The 20382-nt window shown below is 29.3% G+C and overlaps 1 protein-coding gene across 1 annotated transcript; it reads right to left on the bottom strand.

Annotated features, from left to right (window-relative positions):
- Positions 1 to 488: 488 nt before the first annotated feature.
- Positions 489 to 19710, bottom strand: LOC123305302 (ubiquitin-conjugating enzyme E2Q-like protein 1). Its single transcript, XM_044886988.1, has 2 exons — positions 19680 to 19710; positions 489 to 1853 (listed from the first exon to the last, which is right to left on the bottom strand). Exon 2 carries the CDS (start codon positions 1735 to 1737, stop codon positions 889 to 891), a length of 849 nt encoding a protein of 282 aa, XP_044742923.1. The 5' UTR covers positions 1738 to 1853; positions 19680 to 19710; the 3' UTR covers positions 489 to 888.
- Positions 19711 to 20382: the final 672 nt, after the last annotated feature.

Here is a 20382-nt window from a genome sequence, read left to right as displayed (position 1 = left end):
TCACCATCAAAATTGAAAATATATATTTTTTTAGTTTCTGTCTCCACAATCGTACTCATGCATCCTTAATTAGTCGGGCACAACGAGCCTTTTTTGTTTTCAACTTAATTTATTAAGTTTTTAACGTTAATTTAAATAGTTTATTTTTTTAAATTTCCACCGACTAGTTTTGGAGAAATGTATGAAAACATGTCATCCATCTACCGTTTTCCCATAAAACCAATTTTAAACATGCCTACTTTAGAAGTCATTTATTTAAATAATCGGGCAACCCTCCTAAAATTTTCAGAATTGATTTAGACTTAGTCCAACTTCATATAAAAAAAAATCAAGCCTTTTATACAAAATTGCCCTGACGCTCGTACATCCTTAAACGTATATAATATTGTTCATTAGCTCATTTCATTGTTTATGTTAATTCATTTTCATATTATTTTATTTGAAAAGTTTTATTTTATTTTTCAAATTAAATTCCATTTTATAAATATTTACATTAAAAAAATTGTAATTAATCTTGTTTAGGTGTAAAATTTGAGTAATTATCAGATTAAAATGAGATCATACACATAGAATATTTTAATACAAAATGTCTCAAATAATGATTAACTTATAAATTAAAATTGTATTTACAGTTAAAATTAATTGACCATTAGATAGATGATGGATAGATAGTATTCTTCGAAATAAAATATGCGGGTATATGATAGCCTAAAAGGGAAATGAATTAATTCATTTTAGAAACGCTAAGCGTTCTAAAAAGTCAAAATATCAACTTTGAAATGCGTTTGATATTTGAGACAGTTTGTAATTATCTTTCCTTGAAGAAAAGATTGCTCTATGTAAAATTTAATAATAAAATAATAAGTGGACAATTTTATAAAAATTAATTTAACCATCAGATAATGCTGGTGTTACCCAACCATATTTTTCATGTGTCTTAACAAGTGATCTAAAACTTTCTTCGGCGGAACGTCGACTAAAATCTTTGGAACCTTTCACTTTACGTGCAATACGACCTTGTCCTTTTACAATACTAGCAGCAAATTGCATTAATACTGCTTCAACAGTATACGCACTTGCCCAGCCACGTGGTGTTAATAATTCCATACATATAGCACCACCTTCCATAACAAAACCTTTCTCAATACGTGGTGATATCACACGCATAAATGGTGGAGCAAATGGGAAATTTTCTGGGAATATTAAATGTAATAATATATGTGGAATACTCATTTCTCGCATATCATTTGCTAATTCACTTTCTGGATCTATTCGATGTAATCGTACATGCCATTCAAACAAGTTATCATTAACTAGTTCTACAGTGAACACAGGATCAGGTCTAGATGATTGTATACGTTGAATTTCACGTAATTCTTTCATTAATCTACGTGCTCTGACAGTCTTTTGCGCGGCAGCAGCACCTGCTGATTGACTACCGGTACTAGTGCTATCACGTTCAACAGAACGACTTGTTGTGTTTTTTTTAAATATTGATGTTGCGGCAGGATTTGCTGGACTTGAAGGTAAAGAAGCTGATCCATCAGCAGGGGAAACAGCATCACGATATCCACGTAATAAATGCCTTCGGCCAGGAGATCCTACTGCCTGTTGTGCATTACCATTATTATTATTATTATTACTTGTATTATTGCTACCCGCTTCGCCAATTTTATCTGATGAACGAAATAATTTGCGAAATGCAGCAGCAACTTTTTCTTTTGATCTTGATGTCATTTTGCTTTGTAACTAAGGAAAATTGTGTGAAGTATGACCTGTTGCTTCTTTTAAATTTCGATGAGATGAAGAAATTTTGAAGATCAGGTTTAAAATTCTAAGAAGTAGACTAGATTCTGAAACAAACAAAAAAATTCTATTAATTTTTCATTTTTTATGCATGACATTTTTTAGTTTTTGGAAGTTACCCAAGCCAAATAAGCACACCGAAAATGTATGTGCTTTTCTGGTGGGCTGATTTGATTTGGTAACTTCCTATTTTTTAGATTTAGATTTTTACTATATTTATCTTAATCAATGTAAGAGCAGCTTTTAAGGTTCGATTTCGAGCGATTTAATTATTTTTTTCCAAATTTCTTAATTGATTTCATAACTTATTAATCTTAAACATTTTCTCAAATGAAGCTGAATGAATTCGATTAAATCGGAGATAAAGAAACCGGAAATTTTTTGAACCTTACTTTAGTGTTTAAAATGAGAAATGTATATATAACAATGATAAAATATATGATAAAGAATGTTTCAAAATTGCATGGCACTATTTTAGATATGTGCTCTCTAGCACAAAGTAAACAAAAAATTCATATAAATATACATATATCTCAAATTAATTTAACAACGAAATGTTTAGATATAAACACATTTAGAAAGGAAACACAGTTAGCGTCCGGATGATACATGATGATTCTGTTTCTTCAAGTATCATCCTGACACGTATAGCGTCAGGATGATACTTGATGATTCTTAAGGTACTTCCAGTTTCTATTCTAGTGGAACACACTTAAACCACGGGGTCCGTTGTGATATCGAAAAAGAGTTGGCCGATCCCCGGCCACTACTCCATGAATCATTTTGAGCTGTTTAAGAACAGCAGGAGTGCTTTCAAGTCAACGGACTTTAGGTCAGAGAGTTCGTCAAAGAGAGGCTGGCTCAAATAAGTCCACCTCGTCATGGCAAGAGCTGGACAGTGACAGAAAAGATGAGACATCATCTCCTCCACACTGTGACAGCTTCTGCAATAGTCGTGATACACTGTCAGGCCCAGGCGTTCAGCATGCCTTTCGCCAAGCCAGTGTTCTGTAATACCTGCAATAACCTTGCTAATAGAGGCCCTTGTAAGCGATATAAGATCTTCGGAACGCCTACGATTGTACTCAGACCATATCTGTCTTGTCGCACCACAAGTACGTTCCTCCCTCCATCTAAGATTGGCCCTTTTTATATCCTCTTTAAAGAGCAGCTTGCAGACAGCATTGTGCCATTTCTAGCAAGCTCGTCGGCTTTTTTGCGTTACTTTGCAAGAGTATCTTTAGAAATTGACGAATGAATATTACTCCAATCTTAATAATTTGATTATATTTTCACGATTCACATGGATATCCTATACAAATAGATATAATTAGTGTGGTGTTAATAAAGAGATAGAGTAGCGTTAAATTATGTCAGTCATTTTGACCAAAGCTGATATTTCTGTTTTACCTTATCCTGTGTCTCAATTTGTGTTCAGGTTCATTATTGGGAAATTTGCCCAGCTTTTTTTATTATTATAAATTTATAAATTTTATCATTTGTTAGTATGGAAGAATAAAAGAAATCCAATCAACGCTTGATTAAATTTATTGATCATGATGTTTTGAAAATGAAGGTATCGGTTGGACTATTAATGTCTCTGACACATTCTTCTCGCTCTGGTTAACAACTATATTAGATACTAGAAGATATTCATTCTATTTATTTTATCATTCCACTTCATAAACTTTTTCTCTTTATCATATTCCACTTTTTACACTCTTCCCTTATTGATATTGTATAAAAACAGGATTGGATCAAGGAATTTGTAATGGCATACCTGTTTATAAAAAAGTAATATTACAATTAATTTAAATGACAATATTTTTATTCAGAATAAATGTTTTATATGCATTTATTGTAATATCAAAGGTCATCCAGAAATAAATGGTAAAAAATTTACAAAAACCAGTTATTAAAATGAATTTGTTTTCAATTTATAAGTCACATGATTCGGAAAGTAATTTACTTATTGAAAATTTTGGAAAAACAATGAAGACATTGAAAATTTATCTAAGGTAGTACGACAGCCAACGCAAGTTTAGACCTGTGGTTGAAATTATTTGTACCAATTATTTTCAACTTTGATGATTAATTTTGTTATAACTTCATGAATGTAGAAGAAAAATAAGAAAAAAAATTTTCGATATCTGCCTTGTTTTTCGAAATATCAAAGGCGAAATAATTTTCAATATTTTAAAAATTACTCTAGATAACGAAAAATTTTATTTTTACTTTTCGTCTTATATTGTTAAGTTATATAACATAATTCTCGATCAAAATTGAAAAAATATATTTTTTTAATTTGTGTCCCCATTACCGTGCTCATGCATCCTTAATTATCAGGGCACAATGGGTCTTTTGGTAGGCTCGGTTCTTGGTATATTAAGGTAAATATAATTCAAAGATTATAGGTTAAAATTTTTATTGCATAAATTCACTTTTGAAGAGTTGATTGGGCTTGAATCATTTTTGAACAATGTAACTTTTTATATAAAATAGGTGGAATAATTCCTAATGTTCAGGTTTAACGGGTTAACTCTCTTTTGCATAACACCATTCAATTAATAATTGATTTGTATAAATAATAGATTTACTATAAAAGTAAACTAAGTGTGAGCTACCATTCTCATCAATATATATTTGTTTTTGATATGTTTTGTGTATGAGTTTACAATGGCTTAATGCATATAGATTAGACATTAGTAGTAGACACACCATAGCTCCGTAGGGTCAGTTTATATTTTTTGCATCAATAGTCTATTGCAATTATTCATTTGTGTTATCACAGTATTGTAAAAAAGTTTTGGTTTATTGCACGGTACATACATATAATCCAAATACATGCTTTGTAGTCAAATAATGTGTTATTTTTAGTTTTACAATACCACGCAACTACAAAAATATATAATATATTGTGTGCAAGTGCTGCTTATAAATTTGATAATATAGATATCGCTCTTTAATCATCAATACTCTAACTATAGTCGCCTAACTATGCTATAGTTGCCTCTGTTCATCAATTGATGAATCTTCGATGAATTCATAATTAAATTAAAATTTTATTTTTATATCATCGGCAACCTTATATTTTTATGGTATTATTATAAACTATAAGATTGTAGATTGTCTAAATATTTTAGGTAGTTTTTTATCACACTCTCTAGATTTTTTGATACAGAAATATCTAATTGAAAAGGATAACTAAACTATATGATTTATCATTTTTTTCAGCCAACTTTGAACGATAAAATAATAATAAAAAGCCCGATGACCTAGGAATTTTTTGTGATTTTTGGAAACTTTGTTAATCAAAAAATGAATTTATAGAGTTTTAATGAAATAAATCCCTAGTATTATTCAATCCATGCATATCTCTTTAAAGTGGATGCAATATACGCGTAAAATTGAAATAAATAACAAAAATTTAAAATTTTATGTATCAATTATTAATCACATTGTTTACTTCATTTGGTTTAAAAAAAAGGTAAAAGGTTTAAATGTTTCAAGCAAAAATAAGATATTTCATATTTATAACTACTGTTTTGAATCTATGCCTAAGCCACGCAGTTTTCGAAAAAGATGTTTCGACCATGTTATTGGTATTTTTATGCGAAACATTATTTTCCTATAAAGTTTTATCAGCATAGTTAGAGATAGAATAAACTGTAGAAAAACTGTTATAGAATATAGGTCAATTGTTCTTTTAAACCGTAAGAGATAGAACAAGTTTAATGCAAAAAATATACTGCAGTTTTTCATAAATATCATTGGTTTCCCGTGAGGATATAAATCAGGACAGAATTATAGTTTCCATTTTCTCAACAATTTTAAAAGATAAATAAATATATGATTTGAAGGAGCTTCGAATAGTAAATTTATTCTGATTTCATATCAAACCTATTCGATAATATCAAGGAGTTCAAATAGGTTAATTTTTTTGCATAAAAATAAATTTCCATTCATAAAAAACTACTAAGAACAATTAAAAAATTTTTTTTTTAAAATTTTATATTTCATATAATTTTGTAATTGAAAATGGTTTTTCTTAACTATAAATTCATACGCCAGATTGATAAATGGTTTGTTTCTAAACTTACTTTCAATATATTAAAACGTAATTTACCATAGAAACAAGGAGAAAAATTTAGCGTGATTCCAATTGGCTCACTGCCTCAAAGGGTGTAAATACGTCACTACCTTTTTTTTTTATTCAAAAATATAAATATTTTTTATTGATAATTAATAAAAAAAATAATTCTTAATTTATAAAAAAGTATATTAAATACACTTTAGATGAATTATTTCATTTATATATGAATTTGTATAAATCTAATATTTTTATTTATTTAATAAATTTAAAAGTAAAAAAAAAAAACAGCTATCCATCCATCGACTTCAAAACAAAGAGGTACTCTGTTTCGTGCATATGATCATATGAATTGCTTGATTTTCGTTAAACCAGAAAAATTGTCAGTTCTCTATGAATATACCCTGATGAATGATGCTGGAAGGGTTATATATAATTAAAAATAGCAAATGAAAAGAGTATATATATCATATACGAATATATATAAATTACATTTAACATCCCTCATTAATTATTCCACTCATTTAAATATTATATTATGTAACACATAATTGATTGAATTACTTTTAACCATTAAAAGCCTTTTGAATATTATAATTATAGAATACATATAAAGTGCTCAAAGTCATAAATAGAAGAAAAACGATAACATTTTAAGGGAAGAAATTCTTTGGCGTTTCATAATCTACTGCATCTTTAATTTCTCGTGAATTATTGTTTTTTGATATCAAGAATTTACCGATTCGTATTACTATAACTCCCCGGGCTTCGAATCAGAGTTACTCTTTTAGATTACCAACAGAAAAATTACCGTAAAGTATGTCGAAGAATAAACCGAATCCTCCCATGAAAGCAGAAAAAACACCTATGTTATAAAATTAAGGGGATTATTTTACAATAAGAGACCTAATACATTTTGGCAATTTCATTCTTTTCAAATTTGTGATCAAAATTAACCTAGCTGTAATGGGTTTCAAGAATGTGGAGTCCTGGTTCCAGAATTAAGCACATAAGTGATAGTTCCCGAAAAACTGACATCACAGCCGAAAAGAATGACCTCAAAATAGTGGGTTTCAACAAAAATTCCAGTACGATCGGATCAAAATTGCCTGTTTTATCAAAAAAATAGAATTTTTCAACTTTATGACGTCATCAAAATTAAAAAAAATTAATTTTGCTCTATCACATTCAAATTGTATCTAATTTTGATAAACCAAGTATGTAATCGTACTAAATTTAGGTCACACTTTTGAAATTTGTGATCAAAATTAACCTAGCTCTAATGGATTTCAAGAATGTGGGGTCCCGGTTCCGGAATTAAGTACATAAGTGATAGCTAGCGAAAAAATGATATCACAGCTGAAAAGAATGACCCCAAATTATTGGGTTTAAAAGAAGAAAAAAACAAGCGAGTGCCTAACCAAAACTGTCTAAATATGGTATTTCAACAATTAACTCAGTCAATTGTTTGTTTTCACTTGTTAATAGAGAGATTAGTGCCTTCAGTAAAATAAAAGCAGATCTTGGCAAATGATCAAGAAAATAAATTTATCGTGAAAAAAACTAAAGAAAGTTTTACTAAATGTAAAACCCATGTCATTGTACCTACTTATACTTACTAACACGGCGTTTATTTATGTATTTATGAAATACTTGCTTTCTACACCCGCGGCTTCGTACCCTGGAATTTGGAAAAAAGCATTTATGTATAAATGAAAATTAAACTACAGCCTGAAATGTTAAATAACCAGAATCTTTTGTGCGGTAGATATAAACTTCAATATCACATGGGAAAAAATTTAATGAAGGTCTATATGAGTGTTTTAAGATATTTAAGTTTTTCTAAATTTCATACGGTTTAAGAAAAAAGGCTGAAATATTTATGACGGCAATAATACGTATCCATTTACGATTATAGTGCTCAATACTAAGGGTAGCAGGGGGTGTCAAAGTTACGCTTATTTAAATAGAATCGAGAGCAGGTGGCTGAAAGAGTTTTTCAAGGCGAATACGACGGATTTTCGAAAAAACTTCCTACAAATTTCGACTTTCGATGATTTAAAAATAGTCAGTTTTAGTAGTTTTTTTGTTACATTAAGAGCAGCAAAACACGTACAAAAAATTAATCAAAGATATTTAATATTCGTTCAATGTAAAAAATAAGTTGATTTTCTAAGCTCAAGAAAATAGTAAAATGTCTAGCCAGTGTCGTTGCTATTGTGTTATTACCCACACATATTTGGCATATACATTATTATCTACACAAATAAATAAAATATTTTAGCACAGGCAATAGAGAATTTGAGAGCTGTAATTCTACTAATTTTGGTTTTTAATTCGACTTTCTAGCTTCAATATTGACTGAAATATGCTTCATTTTACGAATAGTAGTTACTTTTTTTTGTAAATATATAAGCTGCTATGCGCGAAGCCACAAATTTCTTCAGTTTTTCGATGATTATTTAAAAACATTCAATTTTCGAGTGATTTTCGATTCATTAAAAATAATGGTTTCGGAAATATGGCTCATTAAATGAAACATTCGATCTATCAAGAGTATGAAAATACGAAAGTTTATTTACATCATAACTCCGTGATTTTCATGCTGCTGACGTCAACTACAGCTCATTTTGATTATTTTTTTACGAACTATAAAATAGACTCATGAGCTTTTGCTAAATGATATTTGATTTTCCTGTTATATATTTTAATGAATGATCCGATTGAGTTATCGATGAATAAGATTCAACAATGTATGGTTTTCGAGTTATCTACGAAATTTTTGTCTCGCATATATCAGCATAGCTAGAAGGATGCTATAATCATGAAGTCGCCTAAAAAACAATAATGTACGAATTACGCCAGTTATATCTTTTGTATGAGAGAATTTTTTAGTTAAAGCAAACATATATTTATTTGAGAAAAACTTTCTTTTATGTTAATTTTCCATTTTCCAAAGTTGTATGACGCTTTGTGATACACGGTCTTTTAAATTATTATTTGACATCTTATCAACTATCTAGAATCAATTTTTCATTTTATTCGCGTAATTTTTGAACTCAAGGTGACTATTTGATTCTATTGTCTGTACTATTTATTTATCTCAAAGAAAATTTAAGAAAAAAATGGTATAAGACTACAACTAGAATACAACAACATGGTTAAACATCTATAAAATGGAAAGAAAATAATATGATCTTATCAGATTACCTTCAATAAAATATAAAACCATAATAATTATTTGTTTTGTATGTTAAATAAATATTGAAAGAAATTTATGTATTGATCCTTGATATTATTGTCTGACGTCATTGACTTACTACATTATACTGGGTGCATCATTTTTGTAAATTTTTTCAATCAACCTTATAAGGATCGTTTATAATTTCCACCCTTAATAGAGATTATAATGCATATAATTATACCATGCATATATGTAATATGCAAGGTATACTCAGTTTAGTCCCAAGTTTGTAACGCTTAAAAATATTGATACTATGAACAAAATTTTGGTATAGGTGTTCATAAAATCACCTAAATAAGTAGTCCATTTCCGGTTGTCTGCCTGTAAGTCTGTCTGTCGTATGTCTGCCCGTCTGTCATCACGATTACTCAAAAACGAAAAGAGATATCAAGTTGAAATTTTTATAGCGTGCTTAGGACGTAAAAAGTGAGATCAATTTCGTAAATGAGCAACATAGGTCAATTGGGTCTTGTGTCCGTAGGATCCATCTTGTATACCATTAGATATAGAACAAAAGTTTAAATGTAAAAAAATTTTCCTTATAAAAAAATAAACAACTTTTGTTTGAAACAGTTTGCGTAAACATCATAATGTGACAGAGTTATCAACACTGTTTTTTCAACAATTAACTCAGTCAATTGTTTGTATTCACTTGTTTTTCAACACTGGTTTTTCAACAATTAACTCAGTCAATTGTTTGTATTCACTTGTTATACCATGTATATATGAAATATAAATAGTATATTAAGTTTAGTCTCAAGTTTGTAACGCTTAGAAATAATAATGCTAGGAAACAAATTTTGTCATAGGTGTTCATAAAATCACCTAATTAGTTCATTTCCGGTTGTCCGTCCGTCTGTGGACACGATAACTCAAAAACGAAAAAAGATATCGAGTTGACTTTTACAGCGTACTCAGGACGTAAAAAGTGAGGTCAAGTTCGTAAATGAGCATCATAGGTCAATTGGGTCTTGGGTCCGTAGGACCCATCTTGTAAACCGTTAGAGATAGAACAAAAGTTTAAATGTAAAAAATGTTCCTTATCAAAAATTAAACAACTTTTGTTTGAAACATTTTTTCGTAAACATCACTGTTTACCCGTGAGGGCGCCAATTAGGCGGAAATTTTATAATATGTACTATACTTGCATTCCATCAAACACTTTTCATACATTTGGCTCTAAAAATGAAAAGTGAATTGATTCCGATACACCTGATATATTTAAAACTACTAAATAAGAATATAAATATTTAAATATGCAAAAAATTTTTATTATTCTAGTTTTATCATATATATAAATATCCGGTTTCCACAGAGGTTAGATAAAATACGTAAAGTATGAGGATAAATACCTATTAGTTATAGTTAGAATAACAGTTTTTGCGTGGAAAGGCGTAAAATAGAGGAAAAAATGTAGGCGCAAATAACGTTGGGGAAAATCGAATTATACTCCCGTGACGTTTCTTAAAAAGGATCATGAGTTTGATAAAGAAAAATATCGACAGTAGATGTTTATCTAATGAAAATTTAAAATTTTCCATTTAAAAAGCACTGAAAGGTATTGAAACTCTGATTACTGTGGTAACCAAAGTATAACCGCGTGCGCAACTTATCTTTGACTCGAATGAATTCTGCGAAAAGAGCCTACAGACCTTTCTTATGCAAAATTTTAAAAGCTACAATTTGTTTCATGATTAGTTTTTCGAAAAATTTATGATTTCTAAGATATTAACAAAAAATTCGATTTTATTTCTCTTATTCTCTACAAAAAAATTAAAAACCATTCCCATTCAAGTCAAGGGTTTTGTGGATAGGTTTAAGACTCCAACAAAGTCCAGCTTATCTCCAATTTTTTTTAAAAACTTTATTGTTTTACTATGTTTTGAAGGATGTTATTGGCATATCCTGTTTAAAAAATATTTCAATAACCTAATTATAAAATCAAGTAATGGACCTGTTTTTATGTAGAAAGTTGTTCTACATTATGAATAATTAATCAATTACAATATAAACAGGAAATCAGAGTTGATTGAGACTAATCATACTTTACCTTTTTTTACAATAATTAATCAGGTTCAAATTTCAAATAATATACTGTTAATTAAAAGAATTTTATTAAAAAGTTTATTCATATAAAAGCTATCTGTATTTAGTTTTTTCTTTACATTATAACGGGTTTTCAAAGTGGCAAATTAAGAATTTTTAGATATCAGTGGCAAAAATTCAGGTACAGATGACAGCTTGGTTTACTAGTATTTGCCAGTTTATATGTTTTTGTGTTTGTAAGCTCACATAGCCTTTCATATGACATGACGTAGAACATTCAAAGCACAATTGATAGGTGTTTGCTGTCACGTATCCAGATGTATAATTTTAAAGAATTTATTTTCTTTAAATAATAATAATCCATATATTTTATAATTATTACTATTGTGTTTTGTTATCTGCCTACATGTCATGAATAATCATTAGAAACTTTTATCCAAACGATTTATTCTTAGTGGACAAAAGCTTATGGAGCTCGTCGGCGAGTATTTTATACCTGTGATGCCAGAAAAAAATCAGAGAGATAATACCATAGAGCTACAAAGATTCAATTGACATGTATATAGTATACATATAGTGTACATGTAGTATAGTTGTAGAGAGACAAATAAAGTAGGCACGTATAGCTGTCTCCGCCTGTTTCATATGTCTCTCTTATTCGTTTACGATTTCTGTCTTTTTACACCTCTCTCATTGAGGTCAAGAATTCACTTATTGTGTTTCCTAAGTCTATACAGCTCTATGATATTTTCTCTATGGGGGAAATAGCGAATATATAATTGTAGATGATAAATGATAATTTTAACATATTTATTAGTAAAATATGTATCATACATAATAACGTTATTAATCAAGGTTTTATTATAATTCTGTATTATTATTGTGAAAATTCATTTAAGTGTAATGTCATATTATAAATAGCAAGTGAAAATAACATTTGACTGATGTAAGTAATTGTTGAAATGCTCTGTAGGTAGAGACACTGTTGAGTATCAAAACTTTATTGGATTTTTCCATAGATAGATAACATATAGATAGAGGAATCCATGTATTGAAATCGGTCTGAATTTGAAGATGAATTTGTGATACAATTTGCTTATTTTTTCTTAACGCATATTTTTTGAATTTAAATTCATGTTCTATCTCTTACGATTTTCAAGATGGGGCCTACGGATACATCGTGATATTTGCAACAGCCTCTATATTTATGAAAACACATACTTATTAACTTTACTATCGTGCAATCGAGGCAAGTTTTGAAGTATTATTGGTATGGTACGGAAAAGAGAAAGATAAGCGAGTAAAAAAGTTAAGAAAGCGAGAGGAGTCCTCCGGTATGTTCAAGGGTATTGTTTGTTAGAATCTATAGAAGCAAAGGGAAAAGTTTTAGGAATTGCTAGATATTTATTTATGAAAGACATATTTGCTGACTGGTATCTATACTAGGCTTAAAGATTCTTGTCCCTGATTTCAGCAATTAATTTTTGAAAATTTGAGATTATTTACAGTATTTTTTACATTGAATATTTTGTGCAGTATCCTTTCATTGGTGGATACCATTTGATAGATCGCACAATCTACCAAGAAATACTTCAGCAAATATATTACAGATATGGGTATGACGACTTTGACGACCTCCCCACGTGATGATTACATTTGTAATTATTCTATTGTTTATTCTGAATGATAAATTGTATCTAAACCTTCTTTCCTAATTAATGTTGTTTGTTAATCATTTACAACAATTCATTAATTATACACAAACACACATAAATAATTAAATGTGAAAAGATTTTTGTATGCTAACAACATCACATAGAGAAAATTCTGAAGGTATAGTTGAGTATACAAAATATGAGCAACCCAATCTGTTTATTGATGCGTACAAATGCTTTCTGTCATTTGAAATTATCAGAAATCTAACCACTTTATGTTGCAATAACATTTTGTTTTTGATGTTCCTAAAAATTTGAAAACAAAGTTTTTGAGATAATTGTACCCAAATTGAATCGTTTTCGGATTAGACATTCCATTTTAAGGTTGTAAAAACTATTTACATGTATGCACCATAATAATATGAAAATTCACTAAAAGATTTACAAGAAGAAGAAAACTTTCTGAAGATTGTTTTAATTTTCGAGTAATTAAGTTTAGTAATTTCGACAATGTTCCTTTAGTGATATTTTTTTTGTATAGAGATGAAATTCCTTTCGTAATAGGAAATTCCATAAGTAGTCTCGTCTCATCTCTTATTTGTTCGCACTACTTAGGATTAGCACGCAAGAAATCGTTTTTATATCTACATTTTAGGGTATCTATAAAATAATAGAGGTTTAACCTCCGTTCTTATGACATACGCCTTATCACTAAGGCCACCCACATCATTATTTGTTAATCTTTATTTATGCAATTAACAACATATTTACAATTACATTTTTGATGTGGGTGGAGTCAGTTACTTCGTTCTTATCCAAGCGACGACAATGTGATCAATTCTGCACTCCCATTAATTAAAAATTGTTCACACTGCTGCCGCCTGGATTCGAACCCGCTCGGCCATGTAGGCTCTAGGGTATCTACAATATAAAATAAAAAGCCTCAATTTTGGCAAAATACTTAAGTTACAAGTGCCCCCCTTGTCACAGACGGTCTCATTTTTGGAGCCACCTCCTGTGTGTTAAAAGCAGTTAAAAATTTAATTAAAATAAAACAACAGTTTAAAATCTTGGTTTTTACGGGTTAGTTTTCTTTTATTTTTACTTTAAACTTTCAGTTTATATTTTAAATTTTAACATGTGACGTCACAATGTTTCCCCCTTCCCCTTGCCACACGGAGGAATTGCGCCTGCAATTTAAGTTGAGTTGAGGTTGAGTTTTCAATGTGAATTGAAAGCCTGAGATGTGCCAATCAATCAACACATCTCGTTCCTCACATTTTCGATTTCAAAACAAACTTCAATTAATTTCAATTACAGAAATTCAATTACAGAAATTCAATTATGGAAATACAACAAATAAAAAATTTATCAATTGTATCATTTACATTCCATTTTTCAGTTACAGATGGAAATTCAATTATGGAAATACAACAAATATAAAAATTTATCAATAGTATCATTTACATTTGATACATTGATACTGACAAAATGCCTCTAACCTTAAATAGACGATACATTCGTTATAAATCATAGAAGTAATAACATAGAACCGTAAAGTGCCCATCCAAACGATTTGATGAATAATTCAAAATATTGATATAGCGCTTTGTCAGGCCGGGAGACAAAGAGGGAAGACGTCCCCTTTTTTGGTCTCTTTTTTAACGGTCAAAAATTCACTTATTTCCTATGCTTTTAAGCCTCTACGTTATATATAATCTCTTTGTTTTAAATACACAAAAAATATCTATCTCTCTCTAAGTGGAGTTACAAACTTGTATGTTAATTTTAGCTCATATAAAGGAAATATATTTTAGTTGTGTCAACTCTCCAAGAGATTTTTTTAAGCACGTTCAAAATAATTGATGTGTGTTGAACGTTAACTGGAAAAAATAGACCGAAAAAATAGAAAGAAAAGCATTGAGACGTGAATAAAGCTGCCAGGTATTACAATTAGCTCAGTCAGTAGCGTTCTTTCATTTTAAAGTAGAAAATAATAATAAATATTCTTATGATCCATGATCTTATGTAAGTCTCTCTTTAATTAAAGCATTATTTTTATTGATAATGATTGATTACAATTATTATTCTTATTAATATAATGAAAGAATTTTTATTGTAGACTAAAAATACTAATTTATTATCTAAATTAAAAAGTCAATAAAAATATTCTATAAATAAAAAAATAGGGACTATGATAAATATTTAATACATATTAATAATAATCTCTGTATATTTTATCATCAGTCAGTTAAATAACTACGTACATAATAATTTTTATATTATAGTACGGCGATCACCAAGTCGAATATCGGGTTAAATTGAGAGTATCCAAATGCGTACAATTGGTCCCTTAGAAGTCATTCCTAAATTACATCACACAATAATTAGAATCATATGAGATTTGTGAAAACATTTTATCAGATCTCCGAGAGGTTTTACGATAATTGGGGCTCAATAATAAGCAATTTTTTCAATTAAAAAAAAAAAAAAAATAGATTTCAAAATAAAATTTTTTCTCTTTTTATTCCCTTTATTTAAAGGAGATATGCAAGGATTGAATAATACTAGAGATTTCAATAAAACTTTAAAAATAAACTTTTTGATTAACAAAGTTTCCAAAAATCACAAGAAATTCCTAGGCCTTCGAGCTTTTTATTATTATGTTATCGTTCAGAATTGGCTGAAAAAATAATGAATCATATAGGTTTATCCTCTTCAATTGGATATTTCTATATCAAAAAATCTAGAGAGTGTGATAAAAAACTATCTTAAATATCTTTTAGTTTATAATAATACCATAAAAATTTAAGGTTGTCGCTGATATAAAATCAAAATTTTAATTTAATTATGAGTTCATCGAAGATCATTTGATGAACAGAGACGACTATAGTTAGAGTATTGATGATTGAAGAGAGATATCTATATTATCAAATGTATAAGCAGCACTTGCACACAATATATATTATACATTTTTGTAGTTGCGTGGTATTGTAAAGCTAAAAATAACACATTATTTGACTACAAAACATGTATTTGGTTTATATGTATGTACCGTACAATAAATCAAAACTTTTTTAAAATATACTGTAGGGAAACAAACACCTTAACTCGTAATCTTTGCTTGACTGCCGTATTTCCGTGATCCAATCGAGCTGAAACTTTGCAGGCAAACGTCTTCCTAATCTATGGAACAAATTATTGTAAGAATATTTCGGGGCATCAAAGTACAAGCTACTATGAGTGACTAGAAGCATGTGTAGCCGCCGTACTATATACTCAAAATTTATTATTATCGATAAGAAAATAATAACTTTAAAATGAATCACGAATATAATCTGTATGTATCAAAATACAAATACAAAGAGAAATTATTTATTTTTAGTATTAGAATTTATAAAGAAATAAAACTTCCAGTTTTCATTGCTATTTCCACTTTTAATAATTTAAAATAATTACTATGCGTCGCGGTCGTTTTATCTATGTCTCTGTACATTTTTTAGTCCACACTTTAATAACCTACTTTCTTATATGACATTATATATACTGTGTTCACTTAGCTTTACTTTAAGTTATCCAGAAACTTGATTTTATATTAGGAGAGAATACAATTATGTACTGCATACCGATTAAAAATCTTTTACTTTTCATCGATGTTCACCTACTCGAAACATAAAAATCCAATATTTGAGAACAGGTTAAAATTTTGTATTTTTTGACTCGAATACAATAACTTTTATTAATCGTTTTTTTGCAAAAACGGGAACACAAGTTAAAGCAGTAAGTATACAAACCACATCTCTTTTATCTGTGAAAGTTATAAAATACGAGAAGGAGACACAGATGATCATATACATTACAATAAAACATTAAAACTTTCCCATTCATCGTTCTAACTTTACTTTAGTCTGTACTCTGTAATATTATTTATCATATTTAATAAATTAAGTGTGATAGATAAATTCTTTGAACACAACATATAATTTACAAATAATATACAGGGTTTATCTGTATATTACGTTAGTCCCGTTAAGTGAAGACAAAATATCATTTGATTTTTGGAACGAACTTCCCTAACGCGGCCGTAGGAATTTGGGAAAATTAAGTATGCCCTGTGTGTGTACGAGTAAATTCTATTGGATAACTATAAAATAAAATTATACGTCAATCGAATGTAAGAGTCATACAAGTAAATCCCTATGTAAGACAAAGTACCATGTAGAAAACACCACTACAGAAAAAAGAGTAGGTATTTCTAGTTTACTGTCGTAGTAAAAATAAGTTCGTGAATTTGAGTTGAAGAAAAAGGGTAAGGAACTTTGTTGCTACCGGCGGTCCTACGACCATTAATCAAAAAATTTAACTCCACACGACGGTAGAGTCCCCTTGCATGTGTGGTTTTATTAACCTTTACTCCAAGGAATGTACGAAAAAGAACATAATCCATGGTATCGAGAAGCAAACAATTTGGTAGAGTAAATTTTTTGCATCTTTCTAACTGGTGTAGAACATAAGATACAAGTGAAATTTACAAAAATTAAGCAACTCCTGTAACGTATCTAATAACACTTTTCATTAAATTATCTTTTTCTTTAGAGCCTTCTCCAAACTGAACCTATTTTCAGGATCATCGCCCATTTTTTAGTTGTTCCGGGTAAGGAACCCTAAAATCGCATTTGAAACATCTGTTTAGGCGCTACGATGAGACAGACAGACTGACAGGAAGACACACATAGCGGTCAAACTTAGAACACCATTTTTTTGGTTCGGGGGTTAATAAAATCGGCAAAATCGAAAAAACGATTTTCCGCCTTTGTAAAAAGCAATCTACAAACAATTGTACTTTGTTTATGATTAATAAGCCTCCTCCAAACTTTCGGGACGTTGCAAAGTCGAGCAAGGAAGGAGAATGTGGAGCTCATACTTGTGGTGTCTCCCACGTCCTCTCCCCACCTTCTTAAGCGAACCCGAACTGCACATTCTCGTTCCTTGCTTGAATCTTTGCAAATTCACGAGAGTGTGAAGAAGGCTAGTTTTTATAGATATATGTAAATATTTTGCTTATCTATTAAAAATCCAATATTTTACTTCCTCCGAAAAGCCACACCTATCGTCATATAGAGCTCAACGATGTATATTAATTTATCAAATGTATAGCATGATATGAAATTAAACTGCCATTAAATTTATTACTAGAAATTATTATTAAACGACGAAATTGTAAAAGTTTTTTTTAACACTTTTATTATTTAGTAATCATTTTTTATTTTTAGTTCATAATTACCATCAATTTTGTGTTAAAAAATATTAATATACGGAATAGACTCTAATTGTTAGAGGCGGATTATTTTCAAGGCAAACTAGACATAGTGCTAGGGGTGAGACATTACAAAGCAGTGCTCTACTGGAAGTTAATTAACAAAGAAAAAAATAAATTATTTATCATTTGGTTTCGAGAACAATCCATTTCAGAATTATCTGATCAAGTATGACTATGCGAATTAAAAAAAAAAAATCTGTAGGCAAGCACAGGAATGAGGGTATACAGGATGCTCAAAAGAAGTGTATAGCAGAAAAACGGTTGATAGGTGATGGAAAAATTAAGATGAAAAGGTATTTTTCCGTCTGACGTTCTTTTATTATTAAGAACACTGGAATTTTTTTTCGAACGAATTATAGACATTTAATTTACTCAAATATAAACTCCAAATTTTGAAAAAAAATTTAATTTCAAAATCTTTAATCCATAACTCAATTGACCGACTTTGCTCAACTACAACCTCCAGGTCACTTTTTAGTTTTAGAACAGGTAGCTCTACATAAACACAAGTTCTAGATACTGGACCAGATTTCAGTTTGGTAATCTCAAAGTTTGAAATGAACGGACCAAAAAACATATAATATTATTATACTGTCTCCAACTTCCGGTATGCCGATTGATTGAAACATAGCATCGTGCATGTAATTTTGTAATTTTGTATATCTATAGATTTGTTTACTATTACATGATTTGTATTTGTATTACAAAATGAAACAACCACAAACAACAATAGGCAATAATTCTTCTTGTTGAAATCGATGAAACTGTTCATTTATTTAAGGTTTGTTTATTTTATCTATCATATTTCATTTCATATACAGAATGTTCGATTTATATCTACGCATATAAATATCACGAGTATGACAGAGTACATGCGTTAAGCAATGCATCTAAATAAGAGGTAGTATATGAAATTACAAAAGTGGCTTTTATCGTGGCTTATCTGTTGTAGTTCATCTATTCAACTAAGAAACTCTCGCACTCTCCAAGCGTCTTACAACTATCTCAACGCATATCAAAGCTTCAACAGATGTATATAATACCTCTCACTTAGATGCATTGCTTTTTTGTCGTTTCCGCTAAATGTAGTTTTAATTCCATTTTCAAATCACAAGTTAATTAGGCAGCCTAAAGCGAAATATCGCGACATTAGAGACTACCCGCATATAAAAAAGAAGTTTTTTTATTTTTGCTTCAAAACGAAAATAAAGAGGTCTCAGGTACTGGAAACAGGTTCAAAGAAAATTGTAAATCGGTATATTACTTAAATATTAATAAATATTTTTTAATACGTCATGGTAGTCTTTTGTCGCTAAATAATTTGAATGGTTTTCTCACTGCAGCGGGATAATACATCGAAAGTTATAAAAAAATTTTGGATTCGAAAAAAATTTTGCATTATACAACTTTACATAAATTTTGGTATTTTATTTTATTTTTTATATTACGTTCCAACATGTGTCCTGTGTTCAAATTTTGGTTTTTGGTTGAAAATTTTACAAATATATTTTAACGTACCTCAGCTAATGAAAATTTTCCAATCCAGTTGATAATTCCAATCTGAAACAAAAATAATTTATAGTTAATTATTTATTTAATTTTTAATTAATTAATTAATTATGATTTTGAACAATTTTTAGAAAATTAGAAATGCCGCCACTCTAACTCAATCGGACGATGACGCTGATGGCGTTTTTTTTGAAGAGGAGAGTTTTTTAAGATATGTTTTATGTAGGCACGTATATGCTACATCTCTAAAATCTCTTCAAAAAAAAAAACGCCGATCATTGTCACCCGCATTTTGGTCTCTAGCTCTTGGTCTTTAACTGCCAATTGTAACTTAGTAGTCAAAACTATTGTTTGTCGACATTTTGGAATTATAAAACTTGAACAATGGACTAGTGTCTTGATGTCTATTTCATAGAACTTTCGTTAAAATTTAAAAATGTATATGAACAATTAAATAATTTTATCTATCTTTTTCTTGAAAAACAACTTTTGATATGTAGTCTCTATAGGAGTCGCAAGTTATGACGTCACCACGTGCTATTCTTCTCTCTTTCTATTTGTACATTTAAGTCCTTAAATTTTCTTAGTTTTTAATGTTATCCAAACATGGATTTCATACGATGTTTTGGCTCGATAACAAACGTCTATTGAGGCAATCAATAATTTTTAGGACGCTGAATAAAAAACAGTCAAATTCATGACTAAGATATTT

Source organism: Chrysoperla carnea, chromosome 1, assembly GCF_905475395.1.
Source record: "Chrysoperla carnea chromosome 1, inChrCarn1.1, whole genome shotgun sequence".
NCBI classification, from domain to species: Eukaryota; Metazoa; Arthropoda; class Insecta; order Neuroptera; family Chrysopidae; genus Chrysoperla; species Chrysoperla carnea.
Note: the sequence above shows the minus strand (reverse complement) of the source record. Positions and strands in the feature narration are given on the sequence as shown.